Source organism: Temnothorax nylanderi, unplaced genomic scaffold (assembly GCF_030848795.1).
Source record: "Temnothorax nylanderi isolate EJ_2023f unplaced genomic scaffold, tnyl_v1.0 TNYL_tig0020_pilon, whole genome shotgun sequence".
Classification (NCBI taxonomy): Eukaryota; Metazoa; Arthropoda; class Insecta; order Hymenoptera; family Formicidae; genus Temnothorax; species Temnothorax nylanderi.
In genome coordinates, this window is record NW_027249082.1 from 2,008,237 (window position 1) to 2,028,492 (window position 20,256).

A 20,256-nucleotide genomic window follows, 5' to 3' on the forward strand; every position below is an offset into this window, starting at 1 on the left:
TTATGGGTCATCAATGTGTCCAGGAGATGATCAATTATTCGACTGGAAGAGAGTTACATAATATTTAATTTATTTACAAAATTACAATATAAATTATATGTCGGAAGTGGATCGATACGATCTTATCGAGCCGAGATCAAGAATCATAATGAACGGTGGATAATGTTGAAAATCAAGATTGTTTCACGCCTGACGAGTGTTAACTCTGATTCAGCAAAAAATGCAGACGAAACATTTTCTGACGGAAAATTATAATATCAATTTCGAAACGTACACTGTAACATTCGTAGTGTCAAATTATACTCAATATGAGTCATTTTTAACCATATAGGTTGCCACTGCTCCTACTCAATGTCGTTAATTTAACTAAAACAATGTTATTTTAAACCAATGTTAAAATAATGGAGTTAAAATAATACCGTTTTGTGTTAAAATAATAAATTTCGACACACACATGGTAGTTAAAAATGTTATTTAACTCAAGGTAATGGTTTAAATATCGTCCTTTAATATATAACAGTTTAATATTTAACACCGTAATAAAATACAAAAAATTAATTCCAAATATAAGAGTATAAGAAAAATTCGTCATGGTTTCTTTGTGCATAGCAATAATTTCGGTAATGCGAGAATTAGTAATACGGAGATCAAACATTCCTATCGAATACGACCGATATTAAATAGCCGAGGTATTAAATAAACGTGTAATCGCTGGGGTGCAGCGAGATATTATGCGTATTGTTATCGACGTTATCCAAGAAATACAACGATTGAGCAGTCCGATTGTTGCAGGAATCCAAATATATCCTAATCAGACTAATAATTTTCGATACATTTTTTCGATAGCTCAATTCCAAGTACAACGGTGTAATTTCCTGACTGTCATCCATCGTCATCCAAAAGCCGCTTGCCTGTGAAATTAATTGGAATATACACTGTTTAATATACAGCAATTGAGCGTCAGCTATTCGTTCACAAGCCTCTAAGCTTTCCTGTCGCTGTAAACCAGAACGAAGCGATCATACCGTATCCTATTACGTCGTCGACGTGACACTTGCTACATCAACTGCTGAAATAATACCATCTTGAGCATGCAAATATGCTTTCGCGCGCGAGATATTACATCTAGATATTAAATTATATGAGCTTGGAACTACTATAATAAATACAAGATGGATAACTTGCATGCAGTTAAATTCGTATCCAAGAATACATTCCTTAACGAGTATAATTATCATCAAACTTACTTTTAAGTTGTCTGATAAACAAATATACTGTATCTTTAAGATGTAGCAATATATGTCCTATAAAAATACAGAAGAGGTAATTGCTTCACGCAGAGAAACTATTATCACATTACGATCTACATATGACCTAGGAAAGATTATCCTTTGTTAAAAAAAGAAATTTGATTTTATACAGTCTATCGTGAATACCTGTGACAAAATACTGTGCGGAGACGTGATATATAAAACGAGTGTACAATAAAAGAGATTCAAATCGTCCGTAAATATATAATAAAAAATAAAGCTGGTACTCATCAACAAACTCATTTTTTCCTTTTGTCGCAATCAGTCGTCTTTTGAATTATCAGTTTATTTCGCTGCCTCGTTACTTTGGTCGTCGATCGAGTATTAGGCGTGATTTGTTTCAATCCTTGCTGCAAAACTCTGCACGGACTAGCTGCACGTGGTGGCGTTGTACCCTTGAGAAGAGCTTCGACGTCCGCCAATCGTTTCTTCAGCGCTCTGTTCTCCTTTTTGAATCTCACAAGCTCGGAATCTTTATCCAGTCGTTCGTAACCGGAGCTGCTCGTCTCCTCCGCAAAGTGCCTGAACACGTGATGGAGCTTGTCTTCGTACTGCCTCTGCATCAAGATCATTCGTTTCTCAGCTTCCATCAGCCGCCAATCCTGATTCGCAATGTGAGCCTCGAGCTCGGTTATCTGAATCTCCAGACTCTTCGAACTCTCCTTCAAGTCGATTACCTTGCGGAAATATTTCATAAATAACGTTATTATTTCACCGTGAGAGAGTTTCTTCAAGCGTTCCGTCAGCATTCTCTCGCCTTTCTCGCGTTGGGATTGATTCTCATCGAAATCCTTCCGTCCACAAATCATCTCGTTCTTGTGCTCGATCATCGCATCGATAGCTTCGATGGTCTCACCGCATTCTAGCAGTTTACGTTCCTCGACCGTCGTCAAGGTTCTCTCCTTTTGGAACTTCTCATCTAAATCGCATTTCTCATCCACCAGACAGTCCCGAGTGCGCCTCAAATTTCTAATCTCGTGCCGTAATGCTTCTTTCTCGTCCATGTCCGCGGTTCTCTCTAGATCCATAGATTTCTCTTTCAGAACGTGGTCCAGATGAGATATCCTCGCACTAACGTCCAGCAAATTCTTCATCTTGTCCGAGCAATCGGTCTTCGATTTCGTATTGTGTTTCTCATCCTCGCTCTCCGATTGCATTTCCTTCAACTTGGACGCAGTTAGATTATATTTCTCCTCAAGTTCACGAATCTTCTGCTGATCTTTAGCCAGCTCGTCTTCCAGTTGCTTCTTACGTTCTTCTTCTCTCTTCAATTGCCGCTTTAATTTGTCCATTTGCTTCTTCGATGTATTTAACGAGGCTTCTAATTCCAAAACTTTCTTTGCAGAGTCGCCCGCTATTTGCTTTATCATATCTATATCCATCATTCGTTTCTCATAATGTATCGCTATATTTTTCATTAATTCAATTTCTTTCTTGTGTGTCTTTTCCTCATCCTTGTACATAGATGCATTTGCTGCTTGTGCTAATTGTGTTCTCGTGTTGTAATATTCCTCCTCCAGTTTACTACGTTTACGTTGGAACCTCTGCTTCGCGCTACTGCGCGTATCGGAATTTTTTATCATATCTGCAATAAAACGTTGCTTAATCTTAATTGTTGTCTGGAGTTCTTCGATACGTTTATGCGCTCCATCCAAATTTGATTGAATTTTCTTCACTTGCGTTTGTTTCGCCTCGTTATTTAGCGTTAGAGCTTTCAACTCCTTGATAGGTTCAGATATTTCCGTGTTCTTGAGAACTTCGAGCAATAAATCGGGTGAATTGTCATTTTGTATCGCAACGAAATTGTCGTTAATAATATTATCATTAATGTTTATTTCTGATTCGCGATTATCCAATATATACGGATTGATATATTCCGGGATGCGATTTTCAAGGATTTGATTTTGGCAAGATTTCCGGCTGTCATTAAAAGCTAATACTTCATTACACATATCGGAACCAGGCAGCATTGAGTTTCTCCTGGAATTTGGATTTCTTGTCGGTGGAGGACGAGACACCGGTACATAATTATTATTTACGGATCTCGTCACCGGAGATATAATCTCAACGTTCGCTTCTCTGAAATCATCCTTTATAGAATCGACAATTTCATCCGTCTCTATTTTAAACTTGCTCATGCACTCGTCCAGCTTCTCTAGAAAATCTGGATTTTCTGAACTCACATCGCTTTGATCGTCGTCCTCCTCCTCGTCCTCCTCGTCCTCTTCATCATCATCATCATCAACTTCGGATAGCTCGCTCTCAGAACTGGAGGTGCAATTGGGATTGAGCTTCGTTTGATTCCCAGATTCGTCCGTTTTCTCATCGGTCTCGGTTACTTCCTCTATGCGTTCTAACGATCTTCTAGCGTTCTCCGCGCATCCCTGTAAACTGGTAGTCTCGTCGCTGGCTATACATTCCTCGTACTCTTGCTTCATGCACAGCCATTGCTCAATTTGATCCTGATCGGTATGTGGTAAGACATTACTTGTCATAAGCTTCGTGAACAGACCTTCTGCATTAGAGACGAGCTTAGACCACTGAGACGCCGCAAACTCCAATCTGAATAGATCCGCGCTGGAGCTACGTTCGCCGGAAGTGGCAGGTGTCATTGGGTCGTGCGCCTCCTCGCCAGCCTGCTCGGTTTCCTCCTCGGTCAGCTGATGACGCTCGTGATCGTGAACTTGGTAGGATGGCATCATATCAATGTACGGCACGCAGCATCGATGATCCAGTATAGGCTGATGTTGAATCCATGGACTATAATGCATCATTTTACTCCCCTCATGTAATTTCGTCTAACGAGGCGCTCGTCCGCTCGAATACGAGCCAGTCTGCACCTACAAAATGTCATTTCCATCCTGTCATCTGTCTCATTGATTAGGCAAAACCGTCGCGACGTATGAAAGCTATCCTCCTGTTAATCTCATGACTCATACTCGAGCGAAATATTAAATAATGTAAAAATGAGAGGCTTGTTGTTTTTAGCTAAACTTTTTGCATGGTTCATCTTTCCTCTTTTTCTTTTCATGTTAGAGAGAAAAAGAGAAAAGATGAACTGTGCAAGTTTAACTGAAAAGAACAGGCCTAGAATCTCCACGAAAGTGCCAGTGCCTAAATACTTACGAGTGAAGTTCCTAACCTATCGGGATTTCCCATGTCTCAGAACCATGCCTCGAAATTCCTTGTCTCGCGAAAGGGTCGCGACGCATATTACGTTCGGTTACGTTTCGCGATTTCGTGAATAAGAGACACAGTTCAGCGATCGTGAGATTCCCTCGTCATGAGAGTCTGCGAGTATTCTCTCGGCAGGCTCGACAGGAATCGATGTCAGCTAACGTTGAGAGTAGAGCCAGGAACAGACGGAGCTGCGTATACGTTAAATTCGTTCTTTGCAGCTACATTTCTCCGCAGTTGAATCCTCTACACTGTAAACGAAATATACGAATCCGTCCGCTGGCGCCTTTACGCGAACGAAATGCGTACGTTGAACTACATCGCCATGTCCACAAATATTTACAAGGGGTAGGGTAACGTGTAGTACCATGTTTTTGGTTATGTTCCACAGCGACTGGAAATGTAGTTTTCTATAAGAAATTCTATCAGAAATTAAAGAAAATATGCTCGTGGAACACTTTGAGCTGTTTCGAAATATTTAACGCTTCAGAAAGTAATTTTTTACAAGTATTTACATCTTCTAGGAAAACGATTTACATTCGATGGCTCAAATCGATTGATATTGTTCAATTTATTATTTCTATCAATGCAGATTAATTTTAATCTCGGTTTAGATAATAAATAAGTTAAACTGATATTAAAGTTAATTTACATTGGTAGAAATGGAATTAGAAAAGAATAAAAAGCAAGTTAGAGATTTAAAATATTTAAATTAATCTACATATCGGTAGAAATGGACATTAGCGGCTGCGGATTCTGAAAGAAGGAAATGCATCAAGCGAGTCTCACCGCAGCTTTTAGATGGCGCGCAGTTTCTCGTTGCTATGCACGTCGTTCTCGTTGCTAAGGTAAACTTGACAGGTGTTTATATCAGGAACGTGACAGCTTTGACAGCTCGCCTCGAATGTTACTTTCCGCGATAAAGCACGGTAATACTTGTTTTCTTGCAATGTAGAATAAAATTTGTCATGAAAATGTGCCTCTTGATTCCTAACTTTTGCCCGTAAACCACCCGTTTGGCTATGTAAGAAAATTTTATCCCGTCAAGCTCACACAGTGTTCTGTCATAAATTAAATACTTTGATTTTAGAGCTTTACGTCAGTTCTGCGAAAGATCTCCAGGGAGGCTGACATAAACCAGCAATGTTCGTTTATCTGAGCAAGAAGATCTCCATACCGAACAACTATCGGTTAAACTGCATAGCATGGAATCAGAAGGACGGGTATATTGCAGTGGGAGGAGAGGATGGTCTCTTGAAGGTGTTACGAGTAGACTCCAACGTCAGCGGATCGCACAGCGGCGGAAAGTCTCGAGGCTTGGCTGCGGCGAGCAATCTGAGCATGAATCAGCCTCTGGAGGGTCACAACGGACACGTTCAAGTAGTGACGTGGAACGAGGAGCATCAGAAGCTGACCTCGAGCGATCAGAATGGAGTTATTATCGTTTGGATGCTGTACAAGGGCTCGTGGTACGAAGAAATGATAAACAATCGCAACAAGTCTGTGGTGAGGGGTATGGCGTGGAGCTGCGACGGCCAGAAGATATGCATAGTCTACGAGGACGGAGCTGTGATTGTCGGATCTGTCGACGGCAACAGAATCTGGGGTAAAGAATTGAAAAACGTGTCTCTCTCCGCCGTACAGTGGTCTCCAGATGGAAAATTTCTCCTGTTCGGTTTGAAAAGTGGAGAGCTTCATCTCTACAACAATCAAGGCACATTCCTGATGAAACTAAACATCCCCTCCTTGAATACTTCCCTTTACCAAACTATAGTGGCCCTACAGTGGTACGATGGAAGAAACGGCTACGTCGCCATGGATTGTCCTACTCTAGCTATATGTTATCGCAACGGTAGGATACTATTGATGCGGGACACCAGCGACGACAATCCGGTCATGATGGAAACCGGGTTGACTGCTTCGTGGTGCGACTGGAATAGTTGCGGCTCAGTCTTGGCGGTGACGGGCATGATGCCGTTGCTCACTAACGGGGAAACGAAGGACATGAACGTTATACAGTTTTACACGCCATTCGGCGAGCACATGAGGACCCTGAAGATACCAGGACGGGAGGTAACGTGTTGTACCTGGGAGAAAGGGTCCCTCCGGGTCGCCCTGTCCGTCGACTCTCACATATTCTTCGCGAACATCCGTCTGGACTACAAATGGACGTACTTCAGCAACACGGTCGTCTTCACGAACGAGAAAGTTGGCAAGGACGGTACCTGCGTGACGTTCTGGAACACGAGTAGCAACACATGTTGCACCAAGTATGTGAGATATTTGATATCGATAGCCTCGTACGGGGAGCACTGCGTGCTCTCCGTGAGAAACGATCCCGCTCAGGTCACCGAGCAGTTTGCCCTCCTCGTTTGCAACACCATCGCCACGCCGATAGACTCCAAGTTCCTGGATCTGGAGCCGTTGTACCTCACCATAACCGCCAACATGGTCGTGGCTGCGTCGAAGAACAATTTCCTAGTGTGGAACTTCCGCGCGCCGCGCAACTCGACGCTGCACCCGAGCAGGATGCGCAAGTACAAGATTTATCACGTGGACGAGACGCCGACCGGCGTGACCGAAGTTATCCAGGACTTGGATAAGGACGGCTCGTTCGAAACCCCCATTAGCACGAAGGCCACCATGGATCCGATCTGCTGCGTCTACGCCACCGACAAGGTTCTCTTGGTCGGCCGGGACTCGGGGATGATTCAGCGGTACTCTCTGCCACAGATAACGCTCGTCAACCGATACAATACCGCGTGCAGGCTACATAGACTCGCTATTAACTGCGACTCCACGCGCGTTTCTATCCTGGACGCCAACGGTATTCTCACTATGCTGGATCTGGATTCGCAAAAGGCGCCCGATTCGCGAGACACGGACACGAGCGAGGATATATCCAAGTTCGAGAGGAAGGATGTGTGGGCCATGTGCTGGGCACGGGATAATCCCTCGCTCCTGGCGATCATGGAGAAAACCAGGATGTACGTTCTGAGAGGACTAGACCCCGAGGAGCCTATAGCTTGCTCTGGATATATTTGCTCGTTTCAGGACTTGGAGATACGCTGCGTTCTGTTGGACGATCTCATGCTGACGTCCGACGACATGCGAAAGGACTTGATCGTGGACTTGGAAGTAAAATCTTTGAGAGACACAAGAGAGCTGCTGGCCAAGGTGGGTCTGAAGGAGACCAACAATTTCATCCAAGACAATCCGCATCCGCGTCTCTGGCGTTTATTGGCCGAGTCGGCGTTGACGAAGCTGGACTTGGAAACGGCGGAGAACGCTATGGTGCGCTGCACGGATTACCTGGGTATACAGTTTATCAAGCGTCTACAGAACGTGCACAATGATCAGCTGAAGAAGGCGGAGGTCGCGGCGTTTCTCGGCAATTACGACGAGGCCGAGAAACTTTATCTGGACATGGACAGGAGAGACCTGGCGGTCGCGCTACGCCAAAAGCTGGGCGACTACTTTCGGGTCGTGCAGCTGATGAAGATGGGCATTGGCGGCTCGGACAAGCAAATGGAGCACGCGTACAACAAGATCGGCGATCATTTCGCCGAGAGACAGAACTGGGAGAACGCGAAGGAGTATTACGAGAAAGGTAGAAACTTGGAGAGACTCATTCAGTGCTACTACAAACTGGAAGATTTCGTTCAGCTGGCGGCAACCGTGGATCAGCTGCCGGACAAGAGTCCGATTTTGAAGACTGTGGCGAGGATGCTGGCTTCGGTGGGAATGTGCCCGCAGGCGGTTGCAGCTTACATCAAATACGGAGACGTGAAGTTAGCCGTAGATACGTGCGTGCGTCTGAACCACTGGGACCAAGCCGTCGACTTAGCGAAGACTTACAAGATGGCACAAATCGGCGAGCTGCTGAGCAAGTACGCCAATCATCTGTTATCGAACGGCAAGCGTCTACAGGCGATCGAATTGTACAAGAAGGCCAACTATAATCTGGAAGCGGCTAAATTGTTGCTTCGCCTCGCCGAGGAGCAAGCCAGGTCCAAGTCGCATCCCCTGCGCGTGAAGAAAATATATGTTCTCGCGGCCCTGCTGATCGAAGACCACATCAACAGCGTCCCGGCGATAAAAGGCGGCCGCAGTAACGTCGTCATGGGTCTTTCTGAAAGCAACGAAGATACCAGGATCATAGAAAACGCCTGGCGGGGCGCCGAGGCGTATCACTTCCTTTTGCTCGCGCATAGACAGTTATACGACGGCAGTTTCGATGCCGCGATGAAGACCGCCCTGCGACTGAGAGATTACGAGGATATCCTGGAAGTAGAGGACATCTATTGTCTGTTGGCGCTATCGAGCGCCGTTAATCACGCGTTCGCCACCTGCTCGAAGGCCTTCATAAAATTGGAAGGACTCGAGACGATCTCGGAGGCCAAGAAAGAGGAATATGAGGAACTGGCGGTGGACATTTTCACGAAGCACACCCCGAAGGACTCCCGCAACAACAAGGCGGAATGCGTCAACTGCGAGACTCTGGTGCCCGACTGGTGTATCACGTGCCCGAATTGCTCGACCAGATTCCCGGCTTGCATCGTCTCGGGCAAACCGCTCATGGACCTCAGCATCGCGTGGATCTGCACCGTTTGCCGACATCACGTCGCAACGGAACGCGACGTTGTTAACATAAACGCCTGCCCCTTGTGTCACAGCACCGTCACGTATATGTAGGCTAAATCGAATAATTTCGCAATCCGTCCATTTTTTATTTGCCAATATTTTACACAGATAAACAGCGAGCTTTTGTATTTTGATAACTGTGCAATGAGAAGAAAACAATTGGGACATTTCGGTTTTATTTCGAAAAACGAAAAATCAACATTAAATCTATTACATTTGTCGACCTCCATAATCGGTATACAAATTGAGTATCAATTAATTATGAAAGATAATTTAAAATGAGTTAAATAATTAACAGAGTGCGTTATTTTCGTGTTTTAATATTGAATAATATTGAATTAATCCTGGAACAGGAATTATTGAGCTCAATTTTAAAAGCATTTTTAAAAGCATGCGTGAATTTTTCCTTTTGTGCGCGCTGATATATTTTTTACAACTTCCGGTGTAAATAGGATTTTCATCAGCTTTTAACGATGAGTATTCGTTTTATTTTTATACGCTTTATTTTTTCTGCATGTCGGTGATATCGTACTTGATATCGGATGCCAGATCGTATCAATCAGCAATAGGTTTTTATTGAAATAAAACAACACGCGGATCGATAGAAAACTCGGTACACCGTTTTACGTTAAAGCGAGTATCTCCCGACTCAGTGGCAAAATGCAATCTAACGAGAATCTAATTTCAACGGTTTGCCATCGCATATGCATTACCGACATTGTGGCTGTGCGCACCTGCTATTCCGTCCGGAACGTAATGAGCCTTTAACGAGTGCGATCTCGTATTAGTTTTGTCGTGCCTTCAAAGTTTATGCAAGTGCGAATACCATTGTCGCGTAGTTTTGATATCGCAATTATGCAGCCAGCGGTTTTTATTGTAGACTTGATAATTGAATAACGCAGTTCTGCAATGCGGAACCAACTCCAAAACCTCTTATTCTGTTATAAGAGCAAATTTCGCGAAACAAAAGTAAAATTCTGCGCCAACGTTATCTGTTATCTCAAATATAATTAACTATAATTCTCATCAAATACAATTTCATTGCGTTTTTAGAAAATTTTCTGTCCACAATATAGAACAAAAATCAATATAATCAGAACTAAAACACACGAAAATGGCGCTTGATTCCTTATTGCATAACTGCATTCAATTGATATCTCGTTATCGGGATCACATCATTTTTGTATGATGTTATCTCTTCTTGTTAACAATGATATAATCAATTATTAATTATAAATTGATATAAAAATAATGATAAATTATATATTTATATAGAGATAAACAAAGAGATGTAATTATTATGACGCAGATATTCGATATCGAAGTAGAAACTCGTTGATCTCTGATTTCTTGCAAAATGTATTGTAGAAATAGCGAATATATGATTGTTCGTTTACGTAATTTGATATAATCTAATTTGATAAAAATATAATCTAATTTGATATAACAATCTTATACAACAAGATAAAACAATTTCTTTCATCTTTTAATATTTCGTGATAGAATTTTTATTTAAGTCTTACTCCTAAACCGTCCACTATAAATTAGTTTAATCTATACTTATATTTTATTTGCAGATATATCTGAATAGTATTAAGCTCTTGTTAAGAAAGGGAGAGAAAAGGAGAGAAAGAGAGAGAGAGAGAGAGGAGACGGGAGAAAAAGGGAAAGAAATAAAGAGGCAGCTACAGAGCAAGAATGCTTTTTCGTATATATTTACAGGTACATCTCTTTATAATTATACATTTTTATTATAGAATATGGAATAATTACGTAAAAAAAGTATAACAAAACTTAAAAAATAAAATACTCTGAAAATATTAAAATATTAAATATTTTCCCTCCGCTATTAATCCTACATTATTCGTGGTTCTTTTCAACGTAATTTTACTCGCGTGGGGTGTATTTTACACGCAACATTATCGGGGTAAAAGAAATCGCATTTTCCGCGCGATCGTGTTCGTATCCCGCGCGCGTGAAGTGCGCCACGGTTCCGCCATATTGAAGCACGTAGCAATTGAAGTAGTTGGACGGGAAAGAAGCTTGGCAAGGAGCGGAACTTTCGTCACGGTAAGAAAAGATCGCGTTCGATCCTGGTCGTCGCGTGGAAGCTGTGCATTTAGCGCTTAACGTGCAAGATACGAATGAGAGACGCGATACTTGGAGAAACGATTTAACAATGTTCCTTATTAAAGTCGAGCGACAGCGAACTAATTGATATCAGTGAGCTCCTGATCGGTGAATATCTTTTTCAACATAAAATTGGCCTCGCATTGATCGTAGATTATTAGATATAATACCTACCATGAATTTAAAGAATTATTAAAATAATTTCTATCGTAAATTTAAAAAATTATTAAAAATTTACAGATTTTAAAATCAATTTTATCAAAATTGCACATCAGAAAATGATATAATATACATTAATAATATAATTCTCTTAAGACGCGTTTTATTCGCGAAAGAAATTCAAGGCAAATGATTATACGATAGATCCTTCTCTCTTTTACAATTTAAATTAAACTTTAAACTTTTAAACGACGCAGATTAAAAAACATTTATCAACCTCATTTTATTCGATGTGTTACAGACGGTCGATAATTGCGCGACGTTATCGACGTTACCCGCCCGATCGATACATTCTCGCCGTTGGCAGCACTGGCGCGCCACTAGCGGGGTGGCCGGGTGCCGGCACTGGCCGTTTCAAACCTGTTACCGTCCGGCGCAGGCGCGCCGCGCGCCGCGCGCCATTCGTCACCGCTCCGGCCGCCGCGCCGGCCGCGCACATTTCGCTCCACGCTCCACGCTTACAGTCAGTGCGTCTCGCGCCGACGAAGAGGTCGGTTCTCGTGTTCCGGAGTGTCTCGCGATACATATCCACAGTTCGACGATTCACTCGTTCGACTCGGAGGTCCACGAGGAATACCCGCCGGTTGGTTCATCGTCCCGACGACAATTCCCTTGCTCGCGATCGCGAGGGGAAAAACGCGGGCGCGCGCGCGGATGCGTTCGCGAATGCTCGAGCCGCGTAAAAGTGTCGTCGCGTCCGTTTCGCCGCCGGCAACGACCGCACGCCGTCGTCGCGAGTAGCAGTGCTCGAAGGATCGTAGCGGGTGCTCCGTCTTCCTTTCTCCGCCCCCCTCCCCCCCCCCTCGTCGATCGCGCGTTTCGCTCCGCTCCGTTCCCGCTTTTACGCGTCTCGTTTCCGCGCGCGGAAGGTGGACGACACGACGCCGCGAGAATGACGAGTACCATGACGACTCTGTGGATTGTCGCCGTCGCGACGGCCGTCCTCGCGACGACGACGACGACGACGGTGAACGCCGCCGGGCTCAAGTGCGACAGTGTCAGGCCGATCTTCGAGGCGCAGGGCTTCCCGCTCAGCGACATCCCCAAGGAGGCCATCTCATGTGAGTAACATTTTCTAAAGTTTCATACGAAATAATCGCATTCGCAAAATTCTCCGCGCGATCGCGCGAAGTACGGCGCGCTTCCTCCATATTGAAGCAAGTGGCGTTGAAGCAGTTTGAACGGGGGGGGGGGAAAAAGAACTCGACGAAGAGTTGAACTTTCGTCTCTTTCGTCTCGATAAGAAACGATCGCGTTCGATGGTTCGATCCCGATCGTCACGTGGAAGCTGCGCATTTAGCGCTTATAACATGCGGGATACGAACGAGAGACGCGCTTACAATTAGAGGAGCGATTCGTTTAGCCGAGGCTCCTTACGATCGAGCGTCGAGCGAGCTCTTGATATCCGCAGTTAACGAATTCACGTCAATCTCAATTCACCCCCGGGGATGAGATCGCATTTTACGTATTAACTCTTTAACGCGCTTAACTCTTTCGACGACACGTTATGCAGACGTTCTTACGCCCGGATGGATACGGGCTTGATTTATCGGCGCGGATCTTATCGTTATTGGGTCACATTATCTCGTTATCGGCGGCCCGGGCCGTCTCTGATCTTTCCGTTTCGCGATCGGCCGATTAAGCGAGACGCGTCAAGTCAAGTAGCGTCGGATTTTCGAGTCGCCAGTTGGCGAATAATTGAATTAACGTTAGATTATATTATGAGCGGTCGTCTCTTGGCGATGTCGGAGAAGATTTACCTCCAAAATTCAAGCGGAGGGAAACGTTCCTTACTCGCGGGATATTCCGGCGGAGTTTCTTTATCGCGCGGCGGGGCGACGAAAATACGGTGTAACGCGGAGACTCGTTAACCGTGGAAATCGCGCGAGCTCGTAATGTGATACACGACGCGCCCTTGCAATTCGTTATCCCGCAAAAATAACCGTGGCGGCCCCTCGTCGCGAGGGGGAGAGAAGAAAAAAAAGAGAGAGTCGCGGCGACTGCTTTTAAGACTTCCCAGAATCCGGTTCGCGCGAGCGCCAAGGGTTTTCTGACGAGGCTCTTTTTCCCCTCACTTTCTCTCTCTTCCGTTGATCGGAGCGAGATCGATTCGCTCTTCCTCGATTCGTCCCGAAAATTCGATTTTAATTACGAGGTCGGCGCGCGTCGCGCGATGATTGGGACATCAAAGTTGAATTTATTCACCGGAACGCGAACGGGTCTCTCTTCTGAGCCTCGCGAACATTCGTCTGCCGTGTCCAACGGGTTTGGCCTTTCGACGACTGTGAGAACCTCGGCCGAGTGATTGGCCGATCGCAAGGCAAATACCGAATCGCTTTTACTCGATCTCTTTCTTTTGCCGCATTTTTTAAGGATAATCCAGTCTCGGGATGCCGATTCTATGGATTTTTCTCCTCTAATTATAGGTAATAATCTGTCCAAATTGCAATGCTGACTGACAATGAATAGCCAAACGGAAAACCATAAATCGCATTAGCGATTATAACAATGGAATTATAACCGTATGATCCTGGAATGTCTCAAAATTAATTCGACTTTTCGATGACAAATCTCTAGCAGAGATTGTTAAGTTACATTTTCCGAAAATGACAAAAAGTATTAAAGCGATTGTTGAATTCAAAGTCCTATGCTTTAGAAGGCTAAGGATTATATGTGTACGCAATTATTGAGTTATAGTACAACGGGATACACCGAATATAAGCACATGTTTCACGACATTTCGAAAAGATGGACAAATCCTGTCGCTTGTACGTCGAGTTTCGCGAACGACGGTTGCGATTACGCCTTACAAACGCAATTCAATCGAAGGAAATTTACTAGGGACCGCATATCGTGCGTTATCGGGAGGATAGACATCAGATAGATAATGATAGGCTACTATTGGCTGGTCGGTCAGTAATTACGGCATGTGTAGGCTATTGAACGTTACCTTCGATGCAGCACCCCTCGTTTTTTTTTCTTTTTTTTTTTCGGAGTCGGCAATTATCGAGCGCCAGCTGTTGCGCCGTTGAAACATTTTTTTCAATGGAGGATTTTAAACACGGTCTATGAAAAGACGATTAGCGTTAGGTGGTTTATACAGTCGTAATGGAGCGAGGGAGATATCCCCGAAAATATTTTCCTGTAATTGTGTCTCATCGTATGAAAGGGCTTCCTTCGCTTCCTTTGAACTTTCGAGCACGAAATTGATGTGGATCTCTCGACAAGTTATCACACGCGTCAGGCTATCCACTATATCGTAAATTGTAAATAACAGATGCATATTTTGCATAATTACGCGAAGTAAACGAAAAATAGGAAATTTAAATATCACATCCTTTGGTCGTGAAATAATTTAATACATTGAAATTATTTAAAGCTTGGAAATCTTTTTAGAAACTGCTACATGATTGTATGATATAATTATATTGTATGTTTGTAATCACGGAATGTTGCTATAATTTCGGAGCAACGCTCGTTTAATTTGCGTCGTTTTTCGTCTCGTCGATATTCGGGAACCTTGACGAATTCTTGACGTGATTTAAAATACAGGGCTTTTGCTGTGAAGAAGAACGAATTACTTTAAAGAGAAGGAAATGTATTGTGTAGGGGTCGATGCGTTAGGACATACTTAAAAGTCGCGGCAAAATCAAGCAGAACTCCGAAGACGCGCCATTAGCAAAGCTCTTTCTTTCGCCAACTTTACTTTTCACTCTCGTCCACATTTTCGGGGTTTCCACCTCAAAGCTTACGCTTTCAACTTATTTACGCCCCACCACGTAATGCTAACGAATAAAGTTTTCTGTATCATCTACGATTTCTGCGATCACCGAGTCGCGACCTTTCCTTCAATTTGTATAAAATCTTTCGAATGCTATTTTTGGCATTTTTCATCAGTAAATTGTAATTTACGAATATTCTTTCAAGTTTTAGCTAACAAATCGCATTAATTATATTGTAAAATTTTAGTCCTTTTTTAATTATTTATATCTTGTAAACGTGTTTAAAAATTTGTGAGTTCTTTGTCGAAGAGGTTCAACTGTTGTTCTTTGTAATGTCCGCGCGTCAATGAAGAATTAAAATAAAATGAAACGTTACTCCTGTTCGCTTTTTATCATGCAAAATAATCGTTGAGGCGAGAATGAATTGAAAGGTGGGAGAGGCACCGGCGTGTGTATAAAGCGTCATAATCATAAATTCCAACAATCCGCGTGGAATCGCAATTTATTTCGCGAACTTCGGCGAGCTGATTTGCGAGGACCGCGACGTGACCGCCGGTGGATTTATGGCCGATGAATTATGCGCTTTGTTCGTTTAGGGATGGAGAGAACTTCTCCAATGGAGTCCGAGGCGGCCAAGAGAAATGAATAAAATTCCAAAGGACATTCTTGCGCTAAAAATCGACGACGCGACGCCGCGGCCGTGATTACGTTTCCTTGTGCTCGTTGATGTATGATTCCCTCCCGACGTATCTCAGATTCTCTCGCGACAATGGCACGTAATTGCTTATTAGTTACTTGAACGTTCTCGATTATTGAATCGCAAATTAAGATTCTGCCAAAGTAAGGTCTATTTCGAATTATCTGAAGAACAGCCTCTTGTCACTTATCATATCATTGACACACATTTTTTATCTTTAAATAACTAAGACTTATTTTTGTCCAACTAATAACTTGGTTAAGAGACGACAATAGATGTATTATTAAAACTTTGACGAGAAAATTTTTGAGTTAGAAAACCCCATGTTGAGAAATTTATTTTTGGAGCTTGGTGCGATTTTTGTTAAATATGTTGGTATTAAATCAAATCTGTTCTACAATATTCAACGTCGCCGGTGTGAATAGCAAGATCATTTTCCGCTGCGTTTAACGCGTTGATCGACTGCGGGACGGACGGTACAACAAAAAAAAGCGAAACAATAGTGTTAACTCCGTACATCCCTCTCGCGGCTTCATTAGCACGTTTTGTGTACGGCGAATTCGTTTTAATTTATGGACCTTTGGAGCTCGCGGAGAGGTGTTAATGGCGGCGGCCAATGACAAGCCGCTCTCGGCTTTTATGTATGTACCCACTCCGTCCACCGGGCGGTGCACACTGCACAGTGGAAAATCTCCGTGTTTGCGAAGGCGCGCGCGTATTCGCGTCGCGTTACCCGCGAAATCCGCGACTCCGCTATCTGCGTCGCAATCAAACACGTTTATCAGCCCCGAGAGAATGCCAAGCGTATCTGCTCGCACGAGCGCAAGATAAGCGTTTACGCATCGCCAGCATTACTGCACACCGCGATATCAGTCCTAGGCCGGCAAACACTTTTTTTACGCGGTCGCATGCAAAAGCATCGTATTTAATTCTACATATTAGTTTCGTGATTATTATGCAGTCGTTTCATTTGGTTTTGAACCGTTCAAAAAATCGGAAAGGCTTATCACAAAGAAAAAGTCTATCTCACAATTTAATATCTCAACATTAAAGCGCTGATACGAGGTCCACGAACGTTAAGGCACTTACGACGCCCAAATGTGCTTGATTTACGTTATTAATACGATAACTTTGTAAATGCGGCTAATTTGTCGTATGCCCGCCGCGCCTTCTCAGATTCGCTACCGTGAGAGACCGTCGTGCCGAGTGATTTATCTTCGTTATCATTCTGACTGTGTTACACCGATACGGGCGCGTTTATCGGTGAGATGAAAGCAAAAGCAGCGTGTGGGTCCCATTGGATTTCGCGAGGGCGAAAAAGCAGCGGAGAGGGCGAGGCGAGACACGGAGACAATCTGGGGAAGGAAAAAAAGCGCCAAGGCGCCCGTTTTATGTTTTATCGCGACAACTGTACCACACGTGCGGGCACACGCGTCCTCGTGTCACGTTGATACCTCAGGACCGTAGTCTTTTTGTCCGATGAACGATAAAATAAAAGGTTTACCAATCTCGCGATTCGCGTCATGTCTCGACAACGCATATTTCACGGGAAATCTTCTAGACTTCGTCAAGATTTAGATAATTAACAGAAAAAAACTTGTGAACTAATAAATTTAAATTTAATCGATTGCTCTAAATTTGATACAGAACATTTATGGCGCTTATAAACGTAACAATTACGTTAATGTTTCATGATGTATATATTGTATATAGAAGACGCTCTATACATACACATATGCAATTTTGCACATATAAAAGATATCGTATATGTTTGATTATCATAGAAATTACAGTTACGGCACTGTTTGGGTGAATATTCGCAGGGTTCGCTAAAGCTACGCGATGCAGGATAATTAATGCGTTTCTCTCTCCTTTTTCTCCCCCTACCTTTCGTTCTCTCATCCCACGACTTATTATTCGCGAACTACCTACGAGTGGTCGGTAATTAATACTTCAGTTAGTGGCAAGCTTGTTTGGCAATTAGTATTCTGTTAACATCGTGTTTTATTCCTTTTTTATTAACACGCTTGCAGTTTATCGCATTTGAAATAAATTATTGTTAGAAATTCCGTAAAAAAAATAATTTGAAGCTTCTTATATCCCTGAGTGCACTAAGGTATGAAAAGTTTTTTAATAAACGCACAATATATTCTTAATTAAATCTCTTTCTACCTTAAGTTATAATACAAAAACACACAAAGCCTTCCATAAACTTTACAACTTATTTTTAATTTAATAAAGATACCAGAAATTATCAGAAAATTTTAATTAGTATTTATAATTTATTATAATACTTATTTTTATTGTGTATTTATGTATGTATTTATTTATTTATTATATTTATGACTTTTTGGCTAATGAGAACTATAGTTTTATCAAATCATGTTATACATTCTTGTTGTAATCGGATAACAAAATTTCTGGCTACTTAAGAGAATTCCGGTTGACGGTTTGCAAGCATGTTGATGCGACCAGACACGTCTTGCATCGCGACAACCATTAAAACTAATCCGGACCAATCATTCTCTGTTTAACCTTGCCCATCATTCTCGAAGCTCCGGTCCAACGATATTCGTACCCCCATGCTAAATGCAAGGCGACGCATTAACGCGATCGTAAAAACTGTGTTTGACATGTAGTTAATACGTCGCGCGTCCGGTGGTCCACAGAAGCGAGCGAGAGTGTCGGAAAGCTTTTACGATCCGATAGATTCGTTCCCAAGGCCTCGCTTCCGGGAGAGATCAATTTTTCCTTCGCCAAGGATATTGACAAAATTAAGTTCTCTTTTTGCAGAAATAGGTGTGTGTTACGCAACAATAATTAACATAGATTGTTGAGAAAATCTAACGTGGAGTACTTTGTAAAGGAAACGAAGGTCTGATTAATTATATTTCGTAACGTCTTCCTTATGATATTAACGTCAAAACAATAATTAATCATTCAATGGCTGGAATTAAAAATCGTAGTCGATATTATATTATATTATTGTATTGTATTCAAGAATTATTAAATCGATGACATTCCCATAAACGCATTTTTAAATTATTCGTACAATAATATTGTTACAAAAGTGCAGGTAATCAGACGCTTTGCACATAATTACATATGTAATAAAGTCCCTCTGGTTTCACTTGTTTTCTCCATTTTCCCCCGTATCCAGAATTCTTTTCCGACAAAGCATTCGACACATAGCCGACATAACAGAGTTTTCCAAAAGAAAAGCGTTGTCATTGCTCGATCGCGCGCGCGTTTCACTCGTTATATATTAGGCACGCCGTCCAATTTATTCCGTTGTCTCTTAAAAGACCGAACCCTCGGAATGTTCCTTATTCATTCATTCATTTGTTCGTTCATTTTCGAACGTGTTCGAACGTGCAGCTCTTTCCGATTTTTCTCCTCGTTCTCGTCTTTCCATTTGCTTGAAGAAAATTAATTGACAATGGAGCAACTTAAACGCGCAAGAATGTGGAAAAGAGAAAATGAAGAGAAACGTCGTTTACACGGTATGCAAAACAAGTGTATGAACACCACTCGCTCGCTTCTCTTCTTTCTCGATGTTAGATAGTCGTTTTTTCCATTCGAGAGAGAGAGAGAGGGAGAGAGAGAGAGAGAGAGAGAGAGAGAGAGAGAGAGAGAGGCGCGCAAGATGACTCAACAAATAATATCATCACTGGCCATTGTGGCGTTTTTCTTCTCTTCCCTTCCTTTTTTTTTCCTTCGCGTTGGTCTCGATCAGGTATATCTGGGTATATCCCCGGTCAGAGGATATGGTCCGTGATACTTTTACCCTCGACCACCCTTAAGTCTACCTGCCTGCTCCTCCTTTTCCTTTGCGAGTTTTTTCCTGTTGAGCGAACGGTGGTATAATGAAACAGGCTTACTCGTTATACTTCCTGCAACGTTCTCCGTCTGTCTCGGGGCGTTAAAGACGCCGCGTTCGAATCTCCTTTACTTTAATCATCCCTCGGGTTTCTTTGCGCTTTCTCGAGAGGGTGAGCGGGCGCTCTCGGATTAACATATTTATCGACCGACGGCGCCGTTGAATTTCATGAAATCGCGTCAGTGTCATTTCTCGTCGCGTCTGGTCAGCGAATATTGTTATAGCTCACAGATTTATGATTTTCAGATATGCTTTGCTTCTTTATTATTTATCTTGTCGAGTATTCTTGAACGTACGCTTATTTCCTTTGAAATGTAGGAAGTGCAAAATGAACAATCGTCACGTTTCCTTTTACGAGTCGCAATACCGCGAAGATGACCCACATATCGTTGGGATATTGTTGAGCACATTGCTGTAAGTAATTATGGGAATGGCATTGAAGAAAGCGTTCTAAAATTATACCGTGCACTGACAATT

The 20,256-nt window shown here is 42.8% G+C and overlaps 2 protein-coding genes across 2 annotated transcripts; one reads left to right on the forward strand and one right to left on the reverse strand.

The window, feature by feature from the left end:
* Positions 1-48: 48 nt before the first annotated feature.
* Positions 49-4,841, reverse strand: Cos (kinesin-like protein costa). Its single transcript, XM_071700073.1, has 2 exons — positions 4,437-4,841; positions 49-4,150 (listed from the first exon to the last, which is right to left on the reverse strand). The coding sequence occupies exon 2, from the start codon at positions 4,082-4,084 to the stop codon at positions 1,550-1,552; it is 2,535 nt and encodes an 844-aa protein (XP_071556174.1). The 5' UTR covers positions 4,085-4,150; positions 4,437-4,841; the 3' UTR covers positions 49-1,549.
* A 475-nt stretch (positions 4,842-5,316) lies between these two features.
* Positions 5,317-10,830, forward strand: Oseg4 (intraflagellar transport protein Oseg4). The gene is made up of 3 exons (XM_071700070.1): positions 5,317-5,416; positions 5,578-9,178; positions 10,709-10,830. Exons 2-3 carry the CDS (start codon positions 5,631-5,633, stop codon positions 10,716-10,718), a joined length of 3,558 nt encoding a protein of 1,185 aa, XP_071556171.1. The 5' UTR covers positions 5,317-5,416; positions 5,578-5,630; the 3' UTR covers positions 10,719-10,830.
* Positions 10,831-20,256: the final 9,426 nt, after the last annotated feature.

What these genes read in the sequence shown, in the direction of transcription:
- Oseg4 (XM_071700070.1), top strand. Translation starts at nt 5,631, where the DNA reads ATGTTCGTTTATCTGAGCAAGAAGATCTCCATACCGAACAACTATCGG.
- Cos (XM_071700073.1), bottom strand. Translation starts at nt 4,084, where the DNA reads ATGATGCATTATAGTCCATGGATTCAACATCAGCCTATACTGGATCAT.